This window comes from Plectropomus leopardus, chromosome 11 (assembly GCF_026936395.1).
Source record: "Plectropomus leopardus strain MGB_pleo_1.0 chromosome 11, ASM2693639v1, whole genome shotgun sequence".
Classification (NCBI taxonomy): Eukaryota; Metazoa; Chordata; class Actinopteri; order Perciformes; family Serranidae; genus Plectropomus; species Plectropomus leopardus.
In genome coordinates, this window is record NC_142186.1 from 25,379,612 (window position 1) to 25,405,826 (window position 26,215).

The following is a 26,215-nucleotide window of genomic DNA, read 5'->3' on the forward strand; positions in this document are numbered from 1 at the left end:
GAATAAATAATGCTCACTGGAGTGTGGTTAAAAAGAAGTGACGAAGGAGAAAAAAACACATCAAGAGAATACAAAGCAGAGGAAACACATGCCGGTGAGAGTAATCAGAGTTAGAGGATGCAATCAGGAAACAAACCCAGTGGTCACATCGTCCTTAGAGACAAATCCCTGCAGCTGATTGCAGACTGAAAATAAAACGTCGAAATGTTTCCACTCATTTATGACCTTGAATTATCAGCTTCCATCACGCTTAACAAAATCACAATTTGAGTTAGACAGTTTTTTTTAGGATTTGAGTTGCATTATAATAAGAATAATATTTTTAATCTGTCATTTATCAGAAAAGCGTTGGGATACAGTAAAAGCCTGATAGCAAGAAGAACCGTATAATTCAAGGATCACTGGCAAGGTAAGCTGCAAAAAGTATTCATTCACTTTGAATTCACAACTGCTGACGGCGGACACCGGTCTGAGGTCAGTTTCAAGGGAACAGTCTGACATTTTAGGAAATACATGTTTTAATGCTCAGAGTTAGATGAAAAGCTTGAAGCTATAACCAAGAGTCAACAGCTTGTTTGCAACCACGTGCCTATTACGACACGCAAAATTTAGATGGAGAGCAGGAGGTGATAAATCCAGGCACTGTGTGAACTGGATATAGAGGTTTGTGACTAAAGGGGTTGGATGAGCCGCATGCAGCAGGTATCATCAGAAAACGGAAACTCATGTTGCTGCTTTGACCAGCAGCTCCTATGTTCAGTAAAGTAAAATTATCGTTTTTGTCTATGGACTTTGTGTGAGAGTTTGATTTAATTTATATATATATATTTCATTTAGGGATTCTTTGTTGACATGGAAGCATGCAAGATAACGTTTTCTTCACAAATTCAACCAAACACAAGTAGTATTCCTTTAAGGTAATTTCCTGCTGTCTGTGGCAGCTGGAGCGTCTATATTCAGCATACAGACAAAAAAGTGGAATCAATCTTGTATCATGAGTATATTTCCCAAAATGCTGAACTATTCCTTTAAAGCTGACAGAACGGTACAATCTCAGGCTCAGATACGATATGACTGACAGCTTAATTTGCACGAGTGAATATTCATTTAGTTTGGTTCATCATAATAATGCAGAGCGCTGGTCTGAGGTCAGATTTAACCTCCGCGTTTGTGTTGCTGAATTTATTTCGGGAGGACAAAGCTGACAGCAGACCTGTGCCTGAGCAAGTCGGGGGGCGGGGAGAGCAGGGCGGGACTTGCCTCCTATGGGGGCAGCGAAACAGGTGGCCACTCCCACGGCACACGCACACACCAACAGGTCCTGGTTATGGGTGCCATTCTGGGGTTAAGGGTCACAGACGGGCAGGGATGAATGAGAAAGCCGAGGGGAGGTGGAGACAGAGGGAGCAGGGGAAGAGGGAGACAGGGATATGGGGGGTCACTGTTAATACACATGCCAGACATTACCATCACACTATTAATACAGTGAGACACAAACACAGACGATGTGCAAGGGGACGAGCCAAAACAAAGACACAAGAGAGATGGGGAGGGGAGGGCATGAGCTGGGCGGGAGGGAGACAGATGGGAGAGGACAACAGACACAGGGTTCCCACTTTCTCTTCATCAAACATGTTACGCAAACTCATCTGAAATTTAAGAATTTGTCAAGTCAAACTATGATGGTAAAATTCATTTTAAAAAAGCTGAAGGAACAGAAATGTGTAATATTTTCAAGGTCATCGAGTCATTTTAAATCTCTTCAAAAGCACTTCATTAATGCTAGAACTGAGAGACAGAATTGAACACTATGATTTGAAGTCAATGCAGAAGTGCTAAACACTGCAGTTCCTCTAAATGACCAGACACACCAAAGCTACATCGAAAAACTAGCAATGACAAAAGTGCAATGTTGCATTGCTTCACATTGCCTGTGTCTTAGCCAAAAACGTTGCACAAAGACAACAGCTGAGGGACAACCAAAAGAAGCTGATGAGGGCCAGTGGTGCTGGATACACTGCAAAAACCACGGATGACAGACACTCACCGACGGCCTGACATTGACCAACAGCAGACGGTCAAATTGATGTATCAGGACCCCAACAGCCATACGAGGCCGACTCCAACAGTTAGTCAATCTGCATAGATCCCAGTGTTAAGATGCCGACTTACAGTCAAAACTAACATGTTTAGAACCTGGTACAAAGACGGTTTTGGCCTCTATTGCTAATATCCCCCTTCAAGATAACTGTACGAGGGGTGAATCTTTAAACAACTTATCTATTTACATTTTATCAAGGATAAGTTACACAAAATTAAGGGCGGGCTGCTTTGAGTGACAGGCTTTCTGTGAGGCATCACCACAGTCTTTGAGTCAGATATCAGAATCACCCCTTGCTCCTCCCAGCTCCAACCCCTCGTCCAAAAATGTTCACTTTTGGCTTAAAAAATTGCAAGACTGCTTGACCAAAATGCAGGAAAAGGCCTAAAAATAGCAGTCCACAAACCAATGACGTCATGGTAGCTACGTCCATTATTTTGAAACTGTCTACAGTTGTTTGGTAGACCTAATGATACAATTTTTATCATCATTAGTTTGGTGTACAGTTCGCTCAAACAGACTATCAGATGAAAAAAAATGTGCCAAATTTCTTGGCAATCCATCTAACTGTTTTTTTCATGTTAATACACAAAGTTGCTAGAGGAAAAGGCAGAGGTTCACCAAAGTCATTAGTATTTATAATTTTGGGATAATGAATATCTGCAGAAAATCTTATGGAAATCCATCCAACAGTGGATGAGATGTTGAAATCCCTTGAGCCTGGTCACTTAGCATGGCTGGAAATTACACATTAAGATTCTCTCAAATAAGAAATAAAGGTTTTTAAGGGGTTGTGGGGGGACTGGCGGTCACCCCCGAGTGCAAGCTGTGCCAGAAGAGGGGCACCCTGGAACACATCTTGAGCTGCTGCCCAAGAGCGCTAGGGGAGGGGCGGTACCGCTGGCACCGCGACCAAGTGCTAAAAGCTTTGGCAGAATCCATCTGCAAAGCAATCCAGCACAGCAAGACCCAGGCAGCCCCTAAACAGTCAATCACCTTCATTAGAGCAGGGCAGAAGGCACAATATCACCACAGTAACTCTACTGGGGGGCTCCTCACCACAGCTCGTGACTGGCAGAGTCGACCTCGGAAGACAGCTCAAGTTCCCAGCCAACATCAAAACCATTTCTCTCTGCCCAGACGTGGTACTAACATCGGAGTCTACCAAACAAGTGGTTATCCTGGAACTGACTGTCCCCTGGGAAGACCAGATTGAAGAGGCCCATAAGCCAAAGGAGGGCCAAGTACGCAGAGCTCAGCACAGAGGAAAGCCCGCTGTGAGCCAGTCGAGGTCGGGTGCCGAGGCTTCGCTGGCCATTCACTTCTGCGAACCTTCAAACTCCTTGGAGTGAAAGGACTGCGTTTGAGGAGAGCCATCAGAAACATCCTAGAGGCCGCAGAGAGGGCCTCGCGGTGGCTGTGGATCCGTAGGGGAGATCCGTGGAACATCACGCCACTTGGACACAAGCCAGGGACTGATCATCCCCGGCTGGGTCGCCCAGGCGAGAGTGTATGAAGATTAAAGATCTGAAACACCCTATGACCCCGGGTACTTCACTGATGACGTGTCCAAGTAGCACCAGTAGGTGTATTCACACTCTTCTCTCAAATAAGGAAATAAAGGTTTTTAAGGGGTTGTGGGAACCCTGTAATTATACCACAGACAACATCAAGTTATCATGGAAAAGCTGCATTCCTCACACATTAAATGTGGTCAGCGAGGAGATGAGGATGATGGGTGATGTAGTCTGTTTTGGTCAGGGCCTCAGCTTACCTCATAGACTCCAGAGAATATGGACATGAATCGACTCAGCACTGCGGCACAGATACTGGCGATGTGGACAAACGGACCCTGGAGGTGACATGAAATGACACAGATGAGCGACATGTAATGTTATTTACACAGACACTGACTATTGTCTGTAGAACAGGCAGTCTAAACTGGGACATGTTGTATCACAACAGATAAATCATTGTATAATTGCTGGATGTGACAGTTGCCCTGCTACTGTAACGGGGAAAATGAATGTACTCCTTCACTGAGGAATAATTTGCTTCAATCCCGTGAGAGGAGGTAGTGAAGAAAAACATGACAGAAGATGATTTATTATCCTCCGAGCTTGGAGAAAGAGCAGATAGAGTGATGGAGAAAGAGAATAAGAGAGGAAGTGGGATGATGACAGTGATGCTGGATCAATGGAAGGTAATAAATAAAAAGAAAAACAGACGGTAAAGAGATGAAACAGCCCAGTCGCCATTGTGCGTTTCTGCAAACTCCAAGATATTATTGTGCTTCCAGTTGGCACAGTCCCTGGAAAAGTGTTGTTTTTTTTTTTTTTCATTGAGACCTCTGTGTGTTTCCAGTGGGGATATTGCTACGAAAAGACCTCGCGTCGTTTCCTGGCAGCATGGTGCCACGAAAAGCAGCTGTTTTTTCTGTGACATTGCTTAGTTTCCAGCCTGGTTAGTGCCACAAAAAGCAGTTGTTTTTCATAGAGACATAATTTGATTCCACTGCCAATAGTGCCATGAAAAGTGGCACTACTGGCTGTAGAAAGAAAATAGTTCCCACATCCCTGCATTTCCTGCCAGATTAGTGACATGAAAAGTGTTTCTTTTTTTACCGGGACATTGCTGGGTTTTTTTTGTTTTGTTTTTTTTTTTTTACAAAGAAAAATGGCATGAAAACAAAAGACTAAAGTAAGGTACAAATATTTGATATCTGTACTTAAGTTAGGTACATTTACTTATTCACATTTCACCATTGACTACCAGCTAACAAACCTGGGATTTTTCTGTTTTGAACTCTTATGTATGTATATTTCTTTGGAGAGAATTTTTTTCCAAAGGATGCGTGCACATCAATTTGTAAATGTCAAAGAAACACAAATGATTCAGATCATTTGGTGGTGACGTGCTGTTATGATGAGCATCATCACTGCACCCGTGATCACACTGCATTTCTGCGGCGGTAGTGTCACAGTGTTTTTTTTTTTTACTGCAACATGGCTGTTTCTTGCCAACACTGTGTCACGTGAAGCTGTTGTTTTATAATACTTTACTTCCAGCTGAGATAGTGCCAAAAAAGTGGTGGTTTTTAACGGAAATTACTGTGTTTGCAGCCAGTATAGTGCCCCCAAAAGTGGGTATTTTATGCCCAATCATGATCTTTTCCTCGCCATTTAAAAGTGTATTTGTGCCTAAACCAAACCACACTTTAGCCAAATCGCTATTTAAATGGAAAACAAGAGTAAAGTTTCAATGTATCTGTGACATGATAACATACAAACGTAATGTATCCATGGCTTACAGAAGAATACAATGGCAACATTTCTCATGGCGATTGAGTTAGATAGAGGGGGGGGGTGTTTACCTCTTTGCCCACTGGCATCCCACTGCCAAGGCCCGCAGTCAGTCCGACGACTTTAGCTATGAAGGCTTTGAGAGTCAGATACTCCTTCAGCACTACACCTCGCAGGATGGTTTTTAGCTCAGGAATACCAGAACCTGCAAAAGAAACAAAGAAAGAAAGGTGGATTCTGAAGGATGTAGGGTGCAGAACATAAAGAAAGAGTGGTTATAATGCCACAATCCTACAACAGGAAACCAGACAAAAAAAACAGGTGCTGAGAAAAGATAAGAGAGGCTGACAGGTGATGGAGAGCTTACCGATGGCCTGTGGGGAAACCAGGTGACAAAAAAGCGAGGCAAACATGACGAGGATCATGGGATAGCTAACCCACGCGAGGTACTGGAGTGCTACATTGCCTTTAAGCTCCCCATGCATCCATTTATAGGCTGAAAGACAGAAAAACAACAGCAATAAAAAGAGAAGAGGACAGAAAAGTGCATATAAATGGAATAATTATGGACAATATCCTGTGTTTCTGTCAGCAATAATCAATATGACATGCAGTACCTTGCAGGCTCTTGGCGCTGGCGTAATCCATACACCAGCTGACCAGAGCCATAGTCAGCCCGAGCAGAACCAGAAATATCCAGTCCTCCCCCAACTTGGTCACTATGTACCGCCGCACACGAGCAAAACAATCTGGGACAAAGAGATCAAATAAATGATTCACCTCCAATCCGTTCATCATTTGATTTGATTACTGAGAATTAATAATTGTAACACTGGGAATCATTCAGTGTGATCACGGGTACAGTGATGATGCTCATCATAACAGCCCACGTAATGTCAGCACTGATCTGTGTTTCTTTGACATTTTCAAATTGATGTGTGTGCATCCTCTGGACAAAGTTTTCTACCAAGAAACATACATTGGAGTTCAAAACAGAAAATCACTGGTTTGTTCACTGGTAGTCAATGCTGTGATGTAAATATGTACATACACTTTACTTGAGTCTTTTGTTCTTATGCCACTTTATAGTCTACTCCACTATATTTCAGAGCAAAATATTACACTCTTGATTCCACTTACCTGAAAGCTTTTAGTTACTTTACAAATCAAAAGTTCTGTTTGCGACATTCAGAGCATTAAATAGCAGCAAACCAGAATTTGCTTCATTAAGATGTCATGGACTGATAGCATCCTGAGCAAAGAATGCTCAGGATGCTCTGTGCTTATGTGTGTGTGTGTGTGTGTGTGTGTGTGTGTGTGTGTGTGTGTGTGTGTGTGTGTGTGTGTGTGTGTGTGTTGTAATCTGGGCTTCTCTGTGGTTTGTTGTGGAACATCAGTCCAGCTGCACACGTTAGTTCACGTGTGGGAATAATAATCTAATGATACAACAGTTTAACAGTCACAGGGGACATTTTTCTTCATTTAGTACCATTAGTTTTCATATTTTAATTACACTGTTTTCTAATTAAACATATGCTTTTACTTAAGTAACACTTTTAATGCACGTAGAAAAGTATTTTTACTGTGTTGTATTTGTGCTTTTACTTGACAAAAAGATGTTGATGCTTCCTTAACAGCTGCTGGTAGTGGAGAGAATAAAGTGTTTATATCATTTACTGAGGTAAAAGCAATATCTCCCTCATTGTATGGGTTGAGCTAAAATTAAATAGATCCCACACTTCCCATAAACCAACTTAATTTAATCTTTTTTTAGACTTGCTTGCCTGTGACTTTCAAACTTCCCCCATCATGTTTATGATACAGGCTATGTGTTGTGGTCTAGAAGCACAATATTTTGATTCTGAATATGTTCCTCTGCAGATGGCAAAATTACCTAAGTGATATCAGTTGAGTCATTTTCTCACACTTGACAGAGCTCCCACAGACATTACCTAACACCTGCACAGGCTTTTTACTCCCTGTGAACAGTAAATTGATTTTGTAAAATAAGAGCAGAGCCCCTTTATGTATCCCTGCAAAATGTAGTGCAGTCCATCCTCAAACAAAGTACCAGTAACTCAAAATGTGTTCATGAGGCATGTGACAAAAATATCAACCTCTAACTGACACAGCGTCAGCAGTCCCGAAACAATGTACTGAATACTGTATGCGCAATTATGTAGTAATTGTGACAGGTTTGTATTCGATTATACGCAATAGTAAGTTCTTATTTTGAAAGTTATCCATATTTCAGATTGCTAACTTATTGATGCATTGATGTAGATAATGAACTAAACAATATTTTATCGTTGGTAGTCCTGGCAAGGCTATAATAACACTGAGGTCAGTGGTGGAGAAAGATTAGTGAAACAAGCAATATAACACTTTGAAAACACTCAATTAAAAGTAAAAGTATGTTTAGAAAATCTTGCTCAAGTGAAAATATGAAAAGGTTATAAGGAAAATGAATGTAAGTATCAAAAGTAAAAGTCCACAACACAGTAAATTTCTAAATATGAGTGCTATGTTATTATAATAAATGATTATCATCACTGATGTATTATAAGCAACAATTGGATTTGGTTAAGCTGGAGCTCATTTTAACCATTTCATGTAATTGGTGGGTAGTTAAATTTATAACAGGGCAGGGTATACTTCATAACATACGTTCCAACACTGACTGAGGTCATGTACTCCATTTTTTTGTTTTGTTTGTGGGCACTTCATATTTAGACTCCAGTGTGTTTTAGACTCAATATATTGACAGACATAAATAATAGATATGTATTAAACATTCAGTATGTTTTTCAGAGCAACTGTATTCCCACAGGATGGAGAAAGCTTTGAAACAGCATTGGGGAATAAAACTTGCAAAAAATATAACAGAACAGTTGAATGATGAATAAAATATGAAACAAAAACAACTAAATAACACATTTTAGACACTTTTTTTTAGGTACGGGTGGGGGTACATTAAAGGGACAAAATGTAAACTGTATCACTGCACAGAAGGATGCATACATCTACTCCTGGACAACAGGCTCGTGCTCTGCAGCGCGAGATGTAAACGTTCATGCCGTCCTGCTGTTGGTTTAGTTGTGCAGATGCATGCTTCCCTCTGTGCGGTGATACAACTGGTGGGTGTAGTTTGGTAGAAAGAAAATAGCTCCTACATGAAACTGCTCACAACAAGGTCAGTGGATTATCTTGAGTTACTAGGCCATAATTTCTGGAAAAAGACATTGTTGAGTTTTTGGTTGTTTTTTTGTGCTTTGAGTACCAAAAGCTCAGTGCAGTCCAGTTCCATTATTTTGGAAAGAAGGCAGACAACTCTACAGCTGATATCTCAAACACTCTGCAACTCACACTAAAACAATATGGTAAGAGGAAAAATATGTATTTTTAATGTGGGGGGTGAACTGTCCCTTTAAGGCACTCATGACCTCTGCAGAGAGGTAACTAGACTTTGACCTTAGTATGTCTAAAATCCCGACTAAATCTAACTGCCTCATGTTGTGTGCGGTAACCTAATTAAACTACAGCAGTGCATCATATTTTATGAGCTCATCGTGTTGCATGTAAAATCATAATGTGCAAAGTAACCAGTAACTGAGACGTCAGATAGACGCTGCTCTCTCCAGAACGCAGTGTGATAAAAGTTTCACAAAAAAGAAAAACTGAGGTGAAGTGCCCGTACTTCAAAACTGTATTCAGTACTATTTTGTTGATTTCTTTCTCCGTTTCCTGGTTACCAAATCAGGTGTCATGACAACCCCTTAAGCATGACCATGAAACTATCACTGCAGTTTGCATCTTTATAAAAAAAGCTTTTGTAAAGTGTTTGAATGTGTGTGCTTGAACAGAATAACTTGTTCCTGCTGGTCACCTTGGCATTTGGAGTAGGGACGAGGCTTCTTGGTGGAGGAGGCGTGGTTGTGATGCGAGTCCAGAGACGCAGGGTGATGGAGATGATGTCGCCGGCCATGCCCTTTGCGGCCGGTGCTGTTGTCCCCTGCCTGTCTCTTCCATTGTCTCTCTGTCAGCAAACGGGCAGCCTCCCGTCGGGCAAAGTTTCCCAGCTGCTCCCTGTACTCACCGTACAACTGAAACCAAGGGGACAACACTGACAATCAAAATGTCACAAAAACACCAAGAAATCATGTGTTTGTTCAAGTTTACAGGGAAAGAAAACAAGATAGAAGAGAGGAGGTGGAGAAGGGGGAGGAAGAGTGAAGAGGAAGAGAAATACCTCTGACAACTGAGACTTGGGAGAAGGATAAAACTAGATCCAGTGCGAAGAGTCTTGAGATAACGAGAAAGAGACGGGGAATGTGCGGCGTGTGTGTAAGGGATACACACCAACCTGAATACCCTGGCAGACAGAAATAGACAAAACGGGCATAGAGATCGGAAAAACCCCTCCCGGAGAGGAGGAGGGCTGGAGAGGAGCCCGAGGAAGAGACCCTAGAAGAGAGGACATTCCACATCTTCCCCTTCCGACTTTGTGTGTGCTTTACACCTACAAATACACACACACGACACACACACATGCTCAGAAAACACGACACCTTCTAATCCGGTGTGATCAGTTTGCAACTCACTCATTAAAACCATAGGAGCTGTAAAATACTGCAGATCCAGGTGCAGCTACGGTTTGCAACTGAAACCTGCAGATCACATGCATCCCACCACACAGAAAAGCAAGAAGCTAAATCCTGAGAAGGGCCGGCTGCCACACATTACTGTCTCATGTTCACACAGGAAAGGAGAGCTGACACATCCAACCAAGAGGCCCAGGACCACAGCACCAGAGCAAAGGCTGCCCACAATAATAAAATAAAAGGTGCAACAACAATCCACCATCTCATCTGAGGTGAAAACTGTCTCATAATTAAAATATGACACAGACAAGTTTCTGTAATTTGTCTTTTATACAACTGGTCCACTATAATGCATGAGTCACTACAACCACATGACAAAGTGACTGATATAGAAGTTTATAATTATTACAGCACATAGCAGGTGGCCAGCAGTTACACTGTTAAAAGGCTCTTGAAAACATTTGATGTCAAGCAAGTTATTTTAAACCTCAGAAAACTACAAACTGTTATTCAGAGAAATAATGCACAGCTAACAGCTTACAGCCTGAGATAACAGTAGACCAAAGAAACGCAAACTATTTTTCTCAGTTTTAATTATCTGGCATTATGCAAAGACCTGGTTGGATATTACTTCCATAAATCATTTGTTTGTTTGAGCTCGGTTGGCTGCCATACTATCAGGGTTTGCTACTCAGGGCAATAAAAAAAAAGTGGGAGAGTTTGATCACAGCAAGAAAACATTTAAAGTCACTTCAGGGTAAATTTCAGGCTGGCACTGGATATCAATATGATATCAGAAAGACACTGAATTCTTACGTAAGACAGACTTTAAATTTTGGTTTGAATGAAAATCAGGTTGGTTAGAATTTCATGTTTTGTGGAAGTTTTGCAGACGTTGGGTTTTGTTCTCTACACCTTCGGACTAAATTACATCGTACATAAACTTGACATTTGCATAAGACGTTCGAAAGATTTAGGGTTTTGGTTACTTAACAACACAACTTAAAACCAACAAAATATAAACATTGTTGTCAGAATTTCACACCAAATTGGATTGGCAAAAGATGTCCTGGGAAAGACTTTTGTCCACCCAATCTGTAAAGATTTTCAATACTTTATCATGGTAAGTATATGAATAAACAAATCTATAATATTTGATAAACTTAAAGATAATCTCACATGAAACTCATCTGCTGAAATACAGCAGACCCTACACATATAATTTACATATGAGTCATGACTGAGAAGTTAAATGATTTGTGTTTGATAAAAAATGCAACAAATATTGACAGCCCATTCACCATAAGAAAATGTTTGCATTGTACATCTCTACAAACAACAGATATGATACATTTGAACGTGATCTTTGTGCCTAAACCTACGTGAGATTGTGGTGAAAAAAGTGGGTATTAATGTTTTCCCCAGCGTAAACAAGTAGTTTTTGTGTCTAACCTCACCACCCGTTACTAAAACATTGTAGCAGCATAAAATTTCAAATAAAAACCTTAAGTTTTAACATATCTGCTACATATAAAACATACAAATGTTACATATATGTAGTCTGCAGAAAGGTACAATGCCAGTTATTCTGGTAACTGGGTTGAATACAGCTAATGTCTTGTCTTGTTTTCAGCAAATGTGAGATGAATTCAAATAAAGACAGACGGCACGTTTCAACTGTTTTGGAGTTAGAATTAACTAAAAATTATTTATACAGGAATAAAAGTAATTTTTTTTGGATCATCAAATATTCTGCTGAAGAATTTGGCTTGATTCCTTTGTGATGACATTTGATAGAAAAATAACACTTTGCTTCTAGTATACTGCAAACCCTATACACTATTGTCAGTATTCTTACAATATTCATCTATCCAGGTGTAAAGTGAGAGGCGCAAACCACAAAAGTTGTAGCTGGAAAAGATAAGTCAATTAAAAATATACAGACAGATCCGCTAAAGTACAGTTGTAATTAAAGGAAAAAGACAGAAGTGGAGCGTATCAGTGACAGCGGAGAATAAAATCACCCCCCACCATTTGACCAGATGAAGTCTTTGGTCGTCAGGGGTTTACCTGTTCCTCATCAGTTGTCTTTGTCATGATGTGGTAGCAGCTCTGCTCCTGTTCTGTCTCCTGTCCTACTCTGCACACAACCTCACCTCCACCACCTCTGCTGCTCTACTCATTAACACCAGAGCACTAATCCATCAACATCATCAAACAGGCGCTGGCACCAGGCGCCATCAAAACCAGGGACAGTAACAAGAGGAACCTGTTCACAGAGAGGGAGACATTTTTTTAATTTAACATTTTACTTTCAGTGCCATATCCTGCCAAGACAAAGAGCACAACCACACGAATACTGTCAAATAAACTGTTATTCCTCGTTATTTTTTATTTTTTTAAAACTGTTTAACAACAGCATCTCCTGTTTTTTTGGTTTGGTCTTGGAGTAGCTTATACATTAATTTACCCTACCCTGGGTGTAAATTTTGCTTTCTACTAACTTGACAGTTTTACAGCATAAACATCAAATAATCAAAACTTTTATATATCTGGTGAGACAATAGCATTTTTTTAGCATTTTATTTGAACCTAATTTGATCATGTACAGCTGCATTTTAGAATAAATATTTATTTGAAAGTGAATAAATAATGACTAGGTAAATAAGTTGTGTACAGAGGTCATGATTACTATTTTAAAAGGCATTTATGAATAGGCCCCAGTAAAAGAAAACTCCACCAGTTTAGCATTGTATTTATATAACCTTGTTAGACTGGTTGTTTTTATTCTGATTTGTGGTAAAAACCTGGCACCTACATTACCCATAATGCAACTCTGAGTGCTGACAGTTTGGTCTGAGATTCAGGTGTGTTATGCTCGCAGCAGTTAATGCAGCCTAAAACTGGGGGCATGTCTATGTTCCCACAGCTCTGTGTTCCCTCAACACTATGTTGTCTCAGACATGTTCTGTAAACCCTATGTTCCTTCAGCACTATGCACTCTAAACCTTATGTTCCCTCAACACTGTGATCCCTCAACCTTATCTTCCCTGAACCATATGTTCCCTCAATCCTACACCCCCTCAACTTAATGGCCCTATGTTCCCTCAAATTTATTCCCCTTTGACCTTATATTTACTTAATCTGGCGCTCCCTCAGCCCTGTGTTCCCTCAATCCTATGCTTCTTGAACCTTATGTCCCCTCAACCTTATGTTCCCTTGGCTCTATGTTACCTCAAACCTATGCTCCCACAACCCTTGGTTCCCTCAACTCTTTATTCCCTCAGCACTATGTTCCCTTTAGCTCTATACTCCTATGACCCTAAGTTCCCTGAAACCTGTGTTCCCTAAACCACATGTTCCCTCAGGCTAAACTTTCCTCAACCCCATGTCAAATCAGCCGAATGTTCATTCAAACCTATATTCCCTTCACCCAAAATTCCCTCAACTCTTTGTTCCCTGAAATTCATGTTCCCTCATCCCAGTGTTCCCAGTGTCCTCAACCTCAAGTTTCCTGACTAATGTTTCCCCGGCCCTATGTTTCCTTAGCTCTATATTCCCTCAGAAATGTCTTCCCTTAACACTGTTCCCTAAACCACATGTTCTGTCATCCCTATGTTCTCTCAACCCTAAGTTTCCTTTCGCCCTATGCTCCCACAACCCTAGGGTTCCTTAAACCTATTTTTTTTTGGCCTAAACTTTGCCTCAACCCTATGTTCCCTCAGCCCTATGGTTCTCTTTAGATTGTTTGAAGTCTTTTTAAAACTCCTTGCAACAATTTAACTAAGCTGCAGTCCTGATGTATTAATAAAAGTCCACCGAATGGTGAAAAAGAAAATAAATCTGAAAGAGGGAGACAAAAAGAGGAAAAAAAAACTGACAGCGTGAGAGAGACATTGGAAGCTGCGATTCATTCACGTCAGCAGACTTCGCCATCTCCATCTCTCAACCTTGTGTTTATCTTTGTGTCACTGTGTAACCTTGTTCACCCAGTGACATCAGAAACCACCACTTTCACACACTGCTGAACATCGTTGTTTGACTCTCCAACTGTGGAATGACCTTCCCACTCCAAGTCAAGAACAGAGTACATATAACCCTCTCCCTACTCCTCTGCTCTCCTCCTCTAGTCGCACCAATTTACTCTCAGCAAGACTCCCTCTCCCTCCTCCCGTGGCTCTTATTATTTTCTGCTCTTTTTTGTCTCCACGGACACATGAAAGTAGTCAGGCGTTACTGTACAGCTCTGACACTCTCACCCCTCATTATTAGTTTCTCGTGCTCTACTGTAAGAACTCAAGCTCTAATGTTGTTCTTATTGCAAGTCTCCTGGGATGAAGAAAATGGAGAAATGTAAATCATCCCTCCCTTGGCTTTGTTAGGAACACAAAGCCTGTGTTTAATTATGCTTGTGGAGCTGTAAAGAGCACTGAATACATTCATGGATTTGCCCTTCATGAGCCGGATTTAACAAGGTGATACTACTGTAAAACATAAGAAAATCAGGGGGAACTTCAAGTGTAAACAAAAACAGAGACAAGCTTGCAGAGAGAGAGAGAGAGAGAGAGACAGAGCTTCAGTCTCAGTGAGAGCTGCTAATAGATGCCGAGGTTGAAGGGCAGTGCGACATTGAGAGTTAATTAAAAAAATAATAGCACATTCCTGCGTTCCTCATGAGAGAGAGTCAGCACTGCATATTCATAAATGTCTGTGTGTGTTTGTGAGGGTTCTTAAGCATGCTAAGTTTGTGTTTGTGTGTGCTTATGAGTGTGCTAAATTAATGTTCGAGTGTGGTTTGTGTGTGTGTGTGTGTGTGTGGCGAGGCCTTACAACAATATAGCCCTGTCCCATAGCACAAGGTTAATGATAAAATCTGACCCGCACACTGACAGATAGATCAGGAGATTACCCCCTCGACACACACACATGCACGCACACACACACGCACACGCACACGCACACACACACACACACACACACACACACACACATCCCTCCAAAACCACACACACACAGACACACACACACACTCACGTCTCCATATGCATACACTAATTAACCAGCACAATAACATTGCCATGCCTCGTCCAAACACTGTTCAAGCTGTCATGTTCTAATTACAGCATGTCGGCGAGGCCAAAAGAGAAAAATAAACCAAACTGTAAAATGTGTTATGTATGAGGCCACAGTTGAACTTTACACCAAGTAATCCAGGAAAACAACAACAGCGGAGGCCCTTCTAGCCTCCATAAAGCTGGTTTACATGTGGAAGTGGGTAATTAAGAGAAGATGATATATCACAATTCTTTTGACTCAATACCTTAAGATCGATATTCAGGCAATATTGAAAGGTTGACTATTGCTACTTTCACAAAATATTAACACAATGAGATACTTTTGATAAATAATAATAATAAGGTAGATAACAGAATAGTTACAAAAGTCTGGTAACAGGTTTGTGGCAGCCCACCACATCAAAACATCAGCCATTACAAATTGATTTTCTATTTTTGGAGCTGCATCATTCATTGGGAGCCCTTTTGGTATACATATATGCATATGTATATTTTAGGTTATGCATTGCAGTACACTGTCGGAGCGCAGAACGTACTCTGAACACAGGCGGAGCAACACAACACCATACGCAATAAAACTGAAACTTAATTCATTTTGTAGGGCGTAAAAGTTTGCTTTCACTCGCCTCTGCTGCAACTGCAACCATCAATCTGATCAGCTCTGACCTGATCAACAGATCAACTATCCACCCAGCAAGTCAAGAGAAGGAACAGAGAGTGATAAAGGACACACACACACAAGATAAAATAAACAGGAAGTTTGCTGACCAGTGTTGAATCTGTTTTTACGACACTGCTCATCAAAGAGGGGCAGCTAACTATGGTGGCTGACAAGAAAACATGATTAACCCTATCTAGAGACAGTGTGTCATGTGTATGTTCTGTGCTACTGTAGAAACATGGAGGTACATCTTAGTACAACTGTTCTTTTCATGTGAGTATACACTAAAGGAAACATACTTATTATATTATATTCCCTTTCTGCCAATATAGCCCCCTAAATCCTAAACACTGGACCTTTAAAACCAGGAAAAGACAACAATTATAATCGTACCATATCCCAAATCTAAAGAAATATCTCCTCTCACACACAGTATTGATATAAGCTTAACATATTGCCTCTCCTATGTATTTCAACATAAAACAGAACAAGTAGACTCATTAGGGGTGACCTCGAGCTCACCAGGTAGAGTGTGCCCCCCATATAGGTTGAGTCCTTTGCAGTGGCCCGGGTTCAATTCCAATCTTTGCAGCATGTTATCCCATCTTTCTCCCATCTTTCCTGTCCATCTTAAAAATCTTAAAAAGTAAACACATCAAACAAGAGCCAAAACTAAATTATCTTATAAAACCTCTTATTTAAGTCATACATAAATCACTCCTTTAAAAAAAAGTTTAAACTATAGCTGGAAAACACATCAATATACAAAATAATAAAGCTTACCAGAAATTGGTCAATGTTCAGAACTGTTTCAAAAGTGTTGATCCGCTCCCTCATCTTTTCAGCTGTTCCTCCTGCAGCGGGTTGCTGCTCACTTTCTTTTCTGTCTTTAATATACTGTAATTCCTTCTCTTGATATCTTTGTCTTACATCTGTCCTTTCTTGTCTTTGCCAATGTGACGGACGCGGACTGTACCTGCTACCTGCCTCCATACGGTATAGAGCCCAGTGACTGACAGGTATGGCCAGTGCAGCACGCACGCACTCACGCATGCATGCACGCAGGCACACACGCAAGCACGCACACACATATCAAGCAGTAGAGGTTAATACAGACACTTGAGGCTTGACAATAAATTGTCAGCAGCTCTTAATTCAGAGGGGTAGGTTCTCAGTCAGGCGGCCGATCCAGCAGATTCCAGCAGAGTCCTGCAGCCGGATCATAAATAATACCAGGCAGGCAGGACACAAGCTTAAGGTATGAAAATAATACCTGCTGACTGAGTGGAGTGACCATAACCATATTAACATTGTGCAGGATAGGCTGGATAATACTGAAATGTACTTTAAGTGCCTTCAGCATAGATGACATGTTTTATTAAAGCCTGGCAGTAATTGATGAAATTTCGAAGAGATAAAGTTATGGCAAAAATATGTTCTGAGGCAAAGTAAAACAATCAGATTTACTATAAAAAATGGCAGTGAAATATAAACAATGAACTTTGAACTTATTTATGATTTTATTTCAATCAAATTATATTATTGCTAAAGTGATGGCAGCACATGTAGATGCAGCAGCCTGTAGCTCCTCAAATTCTTGCTACTTTTTGGCTGTATTTTGCTATTTTTTTGACTCCATGGTCCATTCTCCTGAAGCATGACTTTTCTACAATAGAGAGGCATAGGTGCCTCACAGTTGTAGAAAAGTCATGCTTCAGGAAGGCCAGAAAAAAGGAAAAAGTTGTGTGGAGTTTGGACTGAATGCAGCCGACCATGAGAGGATCTCAAACAACAGCAAACGCAGAGCGGCCAGTCAGACCAGAGGGGAGAGACAAAACTGACAGTGCCGAACGAAGAGAGGGAGGAGAGCTGGCATCAGGGCGAGGCTGACCCAACTTGGACCGAGAGCTGCTCCTCTACCAAGCCTTCTTCTGGCTAATGTCCAGTCGCGAGACAATAAAGTGGATGAGATGTGACTGAGACTTGCTTAGCAACGGGAGATCATAGACTGCTCTGTACACGTCTTCACAGAAACACGGTTAACCCCGAACATCCCGGTCAAGCTGTTGCACTGGATAGATGGACCTTGTTGGGAGCCATCACAAGACTCTGATGCAAATTCAAAAAATGCACTGCAGGAACTGAATGATGCCACCAGCAGCAACAAGATGAAGAAACCGGATGGAATCTTCATAGTAGCTGCTTAAACTTTATTTAAAAAATGACTAATACATCAACTTCTACCTTCTACCTTATTGCAATGCTCTTTTTACTGGCCCTCCATCCTGGCCTTATCCAGGATTGTGCTTTTAACCAAAACAAGGAAGGGAGCGCATATTACCCCCGTTTTTAGCTACACTACACTGGCTCCCAATATCTTATTGAATAGATCTTAAGGTTCTTTTACTTGTTTTTGGAGCTCTTAATGGTTTGGGATTGGCCTACATTGCATACTCTCTCTCATTCTATAATCCTTCATGAGTTCTCAGATCTTCTGCTGCTGGGTGTTTAAATACACACAATTATACGCACAAATAAATAGGCAGCGCAGCTTTTGTTAACATTGCTTCAAAATTATGGAATACCCTTTCCAAAGCTATAAAAGAAGCAGGCTCAGTGAATATTTTAAAACAGTGGAAAACCAATTTATTTAGTCTGTTTTTTTATTTAATGTAAATCTTCTAATTATTATTATTTTATATAAGTTGTCTAATTTTAACTATTCTTACTGGTCTTTGTACTTTGTACCTACGCTTTTATATTTTGTTTATTATCGACTGTCTTTTGATTATCTAATCTTGTTGTCCTTTTGCTTTTGTGTTGCATTTCTATTGTGAAGCACTTTGTGCTGCATCCCTTGTATGAAAATTGCTCTATAAGTAAAGTTTATTATTATTAGTAGTAGTAGTATATAATCTGAAGAAAACAAAAAATATTCAAGTCCTGTGCTAAAAAAAGGTCCAAAAACACATTACTGATTTACTAATTTATTTTGGAGAGCCAGTATTAGCTGGTAATATCGGCACGCTATCACATCAATAGGGCTCTATTCTTATGCTTTGTTTAGTTAAGCCGTTCTCCAACTGCGGGACATAAAATGGGTCACTGTCTGTTCTGTTGTGACCCAGTAGTTCTCACGCGGTTTCTGGGTCTTTGGGGACCAGAGTGCTGCTGGTGTTCTGTCTCAGCAGATAGCTGTTTGCATTTATCTGGCCAAAAAAAAGCAGGGTTCAACGAGTTTAGTAGACTGTAGTGTTTTATTTAACTTTGCATGTGCTGGTGATACTTTATCACCTGCAACTACCACTGGCCCTGGATGTGGTGTGCTGCTGTCAGCTGGAAAATAACACATTTTTTTTCAATTTCAACACTATGAAGGGAAACTGAGGGTAAATATGTCTGATTTTCCTCTCTTTTACCTGATAAATGTTTGAAAAACACTCCATCCACTCATTAATGACTTGGTAGAAGATGGATGGAAGCAGCTTTCAGTTTCCTAAAAGTAAGTGGAACAGACCTGAGAAATGTTTCAAAACTGATTTAATTTAATCCAGTTTTAAAACTTCTCTCACTCTTACAGCCTACTTATAACATTAAGGATCAATCTGTTTTATCTAAGTGTCCCAGTAAGCAAGGCCAACATGCACAGCACCACGGCCCTGAAACCTGCACAGCAAAATGGAATCCAGCCATTAATGTTAATTACACCTATGCCTTTTCCTGTTATGACATGAAAAATGTATGCAGGTTCCTCTATCCTACTCTATCCTGTTTGTGTGGAGTTAAAGGCGGGGGATTATTTATAAAATAAATTAATAAAAATGACCAATTATTTAGAAATTTTATAATGCAACATCCGGAGAAAAAAATCTCAGCACTCCCACTTACAAATTAAGGTCTAATTTAGAAATTTATGAATTTAATGCATTTTAAGACTTTTTAAGGATCAGCAGGAACGCTGAATGTAGTCAGCTGACCTCTGCCTCTCACTGCTGCATTTCTTCAGCCATACACTCTGGCCTTAATAAATACAGCTTATTACCGAGTCAGCCACAACACTGTAAACTGCACTTACCCCCTTAATAAACCCATTAGACCACCTCCTCTAACGTTATATAATTTTTGTGTTATGTTTATGGGGATTATTTTTGTTGGATCTTGCAATTACAATCTAAATTTCATTGCAACATACAGACATTGAAGAAGTATGTATAAACTGAACTAAAAACTTAATGACCTTTTCAATTTAAGTTTTTGTAAACAAAGTTCAATTTGTTGACAAGAAATTGATTTTAAAGCCAGAAAAATACATTTAGGCCATTTTGAGCATGTTTAGACCTGGTATTAACACGGGTTTCAGTAATCTGAACGAAAGTAAGCAGCTGGGACACATCACTGTTCTACAATTCGTGTTGGTGTTTGTTTACACTTGTATTTAACACTTTCCATTTGTGATCGGATCACCCAAGATGAATGTTCATACCAGGTGTAAACAGGCACTTGAGACACTACAGCTAACTTATTGCATTTTTTTGTATCATGGGTCACATTTCTAAAAAGTTATTAAGGGGAAAATAACCTTTGTCCAGTTATATATGTATGTCTTAATATCACCTTAACTTTGAGGTGCTTCTGGGAAATGAAACCTTGGTTTATATTGGGGATAGTGATTTTTTGTTTTACCAATTGCACAACTTTGTCAGGTACTATTTTTATACCATTTTTAAAATTATGTGATCTATGTTAATTATAAAGCCAAAAAAAAAATAATAATAATAATAATTCAAATTTTCAAATTAACTTAATTAACTCAGTGCAAGCACTGTGTATGTTTTAATAACAATTTAAAAAAATCCTACTTTGTGTGTCTTTTTTGCCGTGGAATCGCATTGAATATTTTTTTCTTATACTGCTATTGTATCAATGTTTAAAATTCTGCTATCGTGATAACATTAGAAGGCACAAACATACATAAAAAACTTTTCCGTCCTTGAATTCCACAGATTTTCTTGTACTTTACTTCCTGTCTGACCTTCGCCTGAACTCTTGTGCACAGCCTTTCACCTTTCTCACTCACTCTTCCCCCTGAAACTTTCCCTCTCACCACCCCTTGTCCCCATCCATCCAACCCCCACCCTTGAGGTGAAACCTTACTCGTGGATAAATTTAGCAGCAGTGTGACCCAATGTTCACTGACACACTTCTCCACACCTCTCACGCTTGTTTGTCTCTCTCCCTCTACCCATCTTTCCCAGGAGGCCTGTTGTACAGACAGATCGGGGGCTTTAGCCTTTACACAAAAACAATGACACCTTATTGACACCATTTCTCAACGTTTACATGGCGTTTCGTCTTGTAACTACGGATGTAACTACTGACGGTTTAATTATCACATTATAGCCACCTCTGTAATCGGAAAGACACATCAAGTGACTGCCATATCGTATGAAATTTAATGGCTTAATCGTCTACATCCCAGTCATTCCAGTCTGCGAGGAAATTTGGCAGGTGAACATTATCCGTTTCAGTAGCCTGTAACATTTGATACTTATGAGATCTATTTCACTGCTGTTGACATTCTCACAGATTCGTCTCCTCACACAACCTCACTTTTAAACCACATCCATCAAATAAAATGTAACACACAACCAGCTGTATCAAAGCAACATACAGTCTCTCTCTCTCTCAACACACACACACACACACACACACACACACACACACACACACACACACACACACACACACACACACACTCAGACACTAAGCTAAGCTATCTGTTCTCACCACCCTGCTGGAGTGTGTCTGTCAGTGTGACACAAGTCAACAGAGGGTGCTTCCTCTTTGTTAAGGTCAAGGGTCAACGACAGCTGTGTGACTTGGAAGTTATTAACACAACTTTACAAACCCAGCAAGCAATAACTGAGTGATTTGCAGGTCAAAAGATGTCTAAAAATCTTGGCGAAAACTGCTCTCACATCTTAAGTGGGTTTCTGTAATTTTGCAGGGCTGAAATTTCCTTATAATTTTTTTACAGTATCTACGAAGTTCAAAATATATATATATATATATCTTACTGGCTGGCAGACAGAACTGCATAGTGAAAGTGAGGCTTATGGATAAATAATCTGAAAGCACCTGGTGTCGTGGATCTAAAGCATTACATTGTGCATCAACATTTACTTAATGTTAAAGCAAAAAACGTCCATTTCTACTTTAATTTGTACTAACTAAAGGGAAAATAGAGGCAGTGTTAAATTGGTACACTGCAAATAAAGTGAATACAATTATTACCGATGTAACCTTTTAGTCAGTGCACAGGTCAGACAGATTAAAAAACAATTCTACACATCGAAAATGAAGTATACAATAAGAAAATTAATAACCAACGATTTCTCTTTCCCTATAATTAGTAAGATATTAGATCATTTCTTTTCTAGAAAATTATTAGGAAATTATAGGGCTGCAAAGTAAAGTGCTATCTCTCACTCAAATTTTAGTTCATTTTTTCCCCCACTCATTTCTTCATTTAAACAATTGCATGTAATTTTGCAATCATGTAACGTATATAAACAACAAAAGCTAAACCCTAAAGGAGTAATGTTAATCAGGTCCTTACTATAAGATGAAACAAAGTTGTTTAAAACCTAACCCTAAAAAAACAACTCAACGTATTAGCCTAATGTCAGCCAGTTAAAACCTCAACCCCTAATACACAGACGTCTCTCTTAACCTCGCAGCATCAGTGTGCATCTGTGAAGATTTAGCCAGCTAAACCATCAGACTGAAAATAACCCTCAGCCATATCCTGCCGCTGATCAATAAATAAATCATATTACGATGCTTTATTAACAGCTCTACACATAAACTCCTCCAATCCTTAAAGGCTCTAATTTCTTCTCTCACACACACCCCCGCCCACACACACACACATGTACGATCACAGTTTTCACACCTGAGAGATGTGAGCCTTCTCAGAGCAATATTAAGCTTGTAAATACTGTGATTAATTGAGATTTCTTATTTATATCTGACCCGTGGGCCTTCGAGAGGCTCCACAAGGACCAGGAATTAGTTTGAGATTTGCTCTGGGCAATCGTCCACCGTCTCAGAGGAGAGGGGGAGAAGAGGAGAAGGAGTAGAGGAACAACACTGATGCTGTCACTGTTCCTCCTCACTTTGTCAGGCTGCACTAACACAAACACACCCCAGCTGCTCTAACCTCAGTTGCTCATGTATCTGTCATCCGCACGCTTATAACTCACATTCAACTCTGCAGAAAATGACCTTTAAAAACAGTGCGGGTTAATACGATGCTTCAAATCGATTCATAGACTCAAAGTAGAATTTTGTAGTTGTATGGCTCCTCGATTGACTCAAGGTACACTTAACATCCAAGTCTGTCCAGACTCATTTGTAGCAATGACAGTTAACAGTGCTTAAAATATGCATGTTGATGCAATCAAGCTACAAATTCCAAAATGTGGATGCTTCACACACATCGTCTAATCGACAGCACAGAAGATCTGTACGATCACCACAGTTTCAGGCTGGACACCTAACACAGGTGCAACCTTCTGTTCCTGAGTTATGACGTTGATTAATGGCCAGAAAAGTGTTAATGCAGAGCATTGTGATGTCACAGTGAAGCTGACCTCTGACTCTTTGGATATGAAATAATTTTTCATCATTTTATCCTTTTAGACATTGATGTGAATTTTTTTCATAACTAGCATATGTTCTTGAGTTATGGCCAAAAACATGTTTTTTGAGATCACAGTGACTTTTGACTACTAGATCTAACTATAGAGCCGCTACAAAGTTCCTTCTTTATGCATTTTTACACAGAACCAAACAACAGCAGCATTATTTTGCTTCTGTGTGTGATTATACACTGTATCCCGGCATCACACAATCAAAAGAGGTGTGAAGGGCATAACACATAATATAAGCTTTAGAAGCACATTCTAAAAAATAACTAATATGGCAATAACAATCATTTACATGTCCTGTTATATGGCGGCGGCTCTCGTCCTCTGCTTGGCGGGTAAGGGACTTCTGAATCTCATCGTTTTCCCAATTTGTGGACACCAAATACTTGCTAAGAGATGCTTTATAAATCTCTCACGATGTAGTCACCAACATAATACATAATCAAAACATCACACCTCCCCACCAATGGTCACGTTTTTCCAGCTTTACATTTTACACAGACCTCATTTTGGGGCTGTTACTACCACTTGAACCGGCTCGGCGGCAAGACAGCTCTGTCCCCTTTTCTGCAATTGGATGTTAAGCAGAGAACGGTGAGGTGTCATGACGACATGAGTCTTAAACAGGCAGTGTAAAACAGGCTACAATCTAATCAGTTCTTCCTTAAATTCAAATGGATGTTATGCCAAATTTGAGGAAATTGCCTCAAGCTGCTCCTGAGATATCACTTTCATGAGAATAAGATGGACAAGGTCACAGTGACCTTGACCTTTGACCTCCAAAATCAAATCAGTTCATCATTGAGCCAAAGTGACCATTTGTGCCAAATTTTAAAAAATGCCTCAAGGGCTTCCTAAGATATCACATTCACAAGAATGAGATGGATGCAAGGTCACATTGACTTGCGACCACAAAAATCGAATCAGTTCATCCTTAAGTTTATGTGAATGTTTGTGCCAAATTTTGGCATCAGACATCACCTTCACAAGAATGGGACAGAGGGACATACAGACAGACAACCCAAAAACATAATGCGTCCGGCCATGGTTATCGCCGGCGCGGGGGCCTAAAAGACAATCAAACGCTGTGAGTCATTTATGTTCACAGGGCAGGTGGGACTGGACATGAGTCAATGGCAGACACGATGCTCCTGGGAGGAATGACCATGATCATTCTGGATGAGCATTTAAACAGATGAACCAGTGGACGTCATGACTTCATGACTTCATCTCAACACGTACATCTAACCTGTCTGCTCAGGTTTCCCGAAAATAGGTATTTATATCCACCATCACATGAAAACAGCGATGACTTTACAAGGCTGCAGCTTGAAGAGGCGAACAGATACAAGAAGATATGCGAGGTCGCAAAGACGAAATGCTCTTCAGGACATAATGACAGAAAAAACAGTAACAGTCAAATGTAAGAGATCAAGTAAGAGACTGAAATCCAAATAAATAATAAAATCCTTGATTTTTGCAGGGATGACTTTCCATTTATCGCCTTCACTCAGTGTTTCGTAGCGTGGGCGGTGTGAAGCCAGCGGAGACTGTGAATGTGTTTGAGGGCTGCACAAATAAACTTGACATTAAGTTGCAGAAATCTTCCTCAAGAAGTAAAGAGAGTGTAGGAGGAGGGAGAGGAGGAAAATGGCTGGGATGAGGAGTATTGATTCAAGAGAAGGGCATTGGGAGAAGTTTATGCAATGTGGTAAAGCAGCATGAACGACAATAGAGAGCACTGCTGGTGGACGAGAATGGAAGCAGCACGCGGAGGAAAACAAATGAGCAAGAGGTCGATGTGGAAGAATTGAAAGGTAGGGGTGAAATAAATGGGGAAAGTGATGAACTGTAAAGGGAGTTGAAATGACAAAATGACAGGTGGGTAGATGGAGAGATGTGGGAGAAGCAGGTGAAGGGGCGTGAAATGAGAGGAAAGGAAAAGACATTTTAAAGACAGCAGACAAGCAGGCAGTTAGAGGAAGATTTGGGAAAGACCTACCAGGGTCTGTTGGTATCTCAGAGCCTTCCTTTGCGACGCATCTGCAGCCATTGACACGCTGTCACTGATCCAAAAATAACTTCGCTGGACACCCCAGCATTTCCAGTGGCGTGGGCAACACCATACACACCACACACACACACACACTATTTCTCTTATATAGATATATACACAAACACACTCTTTACACCAGGTCAAATAAACACACAAACATCTTCTTAATTGTCTAACTCTGCTATAAACTCATTCCCAAACACACTTGTTGCATTAATAAAGTCGAAAAAGGCAGATGACTTCCTTCCCGAATGTGCTTTTCTCCAGATCATCCAGAGGCTGCGAGCCATCCAGCTCCACTGCACCCCTGACAGACACACGGACACAGCAGAGCACAGCCATCTGATGAGGCAGTGAAGGACGCAGCGCTTTCCTTTATTAGAACTGCAGACACCTAATAACACACACACACACACACACACACACACACACACACACACACACAACTAGTTGCCCTTAGCAGCACACTCCCTGCCAGCCGACTGTTAGGTGTGTGTGTGCAGATGGACTGTTCTTGTTTGGACAGGGGTTGGTGGGGGTTGGAAGGGCACCCCCCATAGGGCTGCCCCTGCAACGTGAGCAGGAAGGTGCACACGACACCCCTATGACAGCTCACACCTAATCAGCCAATGATGCAAGGCAATCCCCATAACATTCACATGCAATTGCCATCCTCATTGGGGAAAAAAAAAGTCACCCCAATACGC

The 26,215-nt window shown here is 40.5% G+C and overlaps 1 protein-coding gene across 1 annotated transcript in view; it reads right to left on the minus strand.

Annotated features, from left to right (window-relative positions):
* clcn1b (chloride channel, voltage-sensitive 1b) overlaps nucleotides 1-25,997 on the minus strand; it is a 38,837-nt gene extending 12,840 nt beyond the window's left edge. The window contains exons 1-6 of the mRNA XM_042489314.2: nucleotides 25,455-25,997; nucleotides 9,290-9,506; nucleotides 6,021-6,152; nucleotides 5,771-5,899; nucleotides 5,475-5,608; nucleotides 3,876-3,953 (exon numbers count right to left, since the gene is read on the minus strand). Coding sequence (XP_042345248.1) covers nucleotides 3,876-3,953; nucleotides 5,475-5,608; nucleotides 5,771-5,899; nucleotides 6,021-6,152; nucleotides 9,290-9,506; nucleotides 25,455-25,505 — 741 coding nt within the window. The 5' untranslated portion in view covers nucleotides 25,506-25,997. The remainder of the gene's footprint in view (nucleotides 1-3,875; nucleotides 3,954-5,474; nucleotides 5,609-5,770; nucleotides 5,900-6,020; nucleotides 6,153-9,289; nucleotides 9,507-25,454) is intronic.
* Nucleotides 25,998-26,215: the final 218 nt, after the last annotated feature.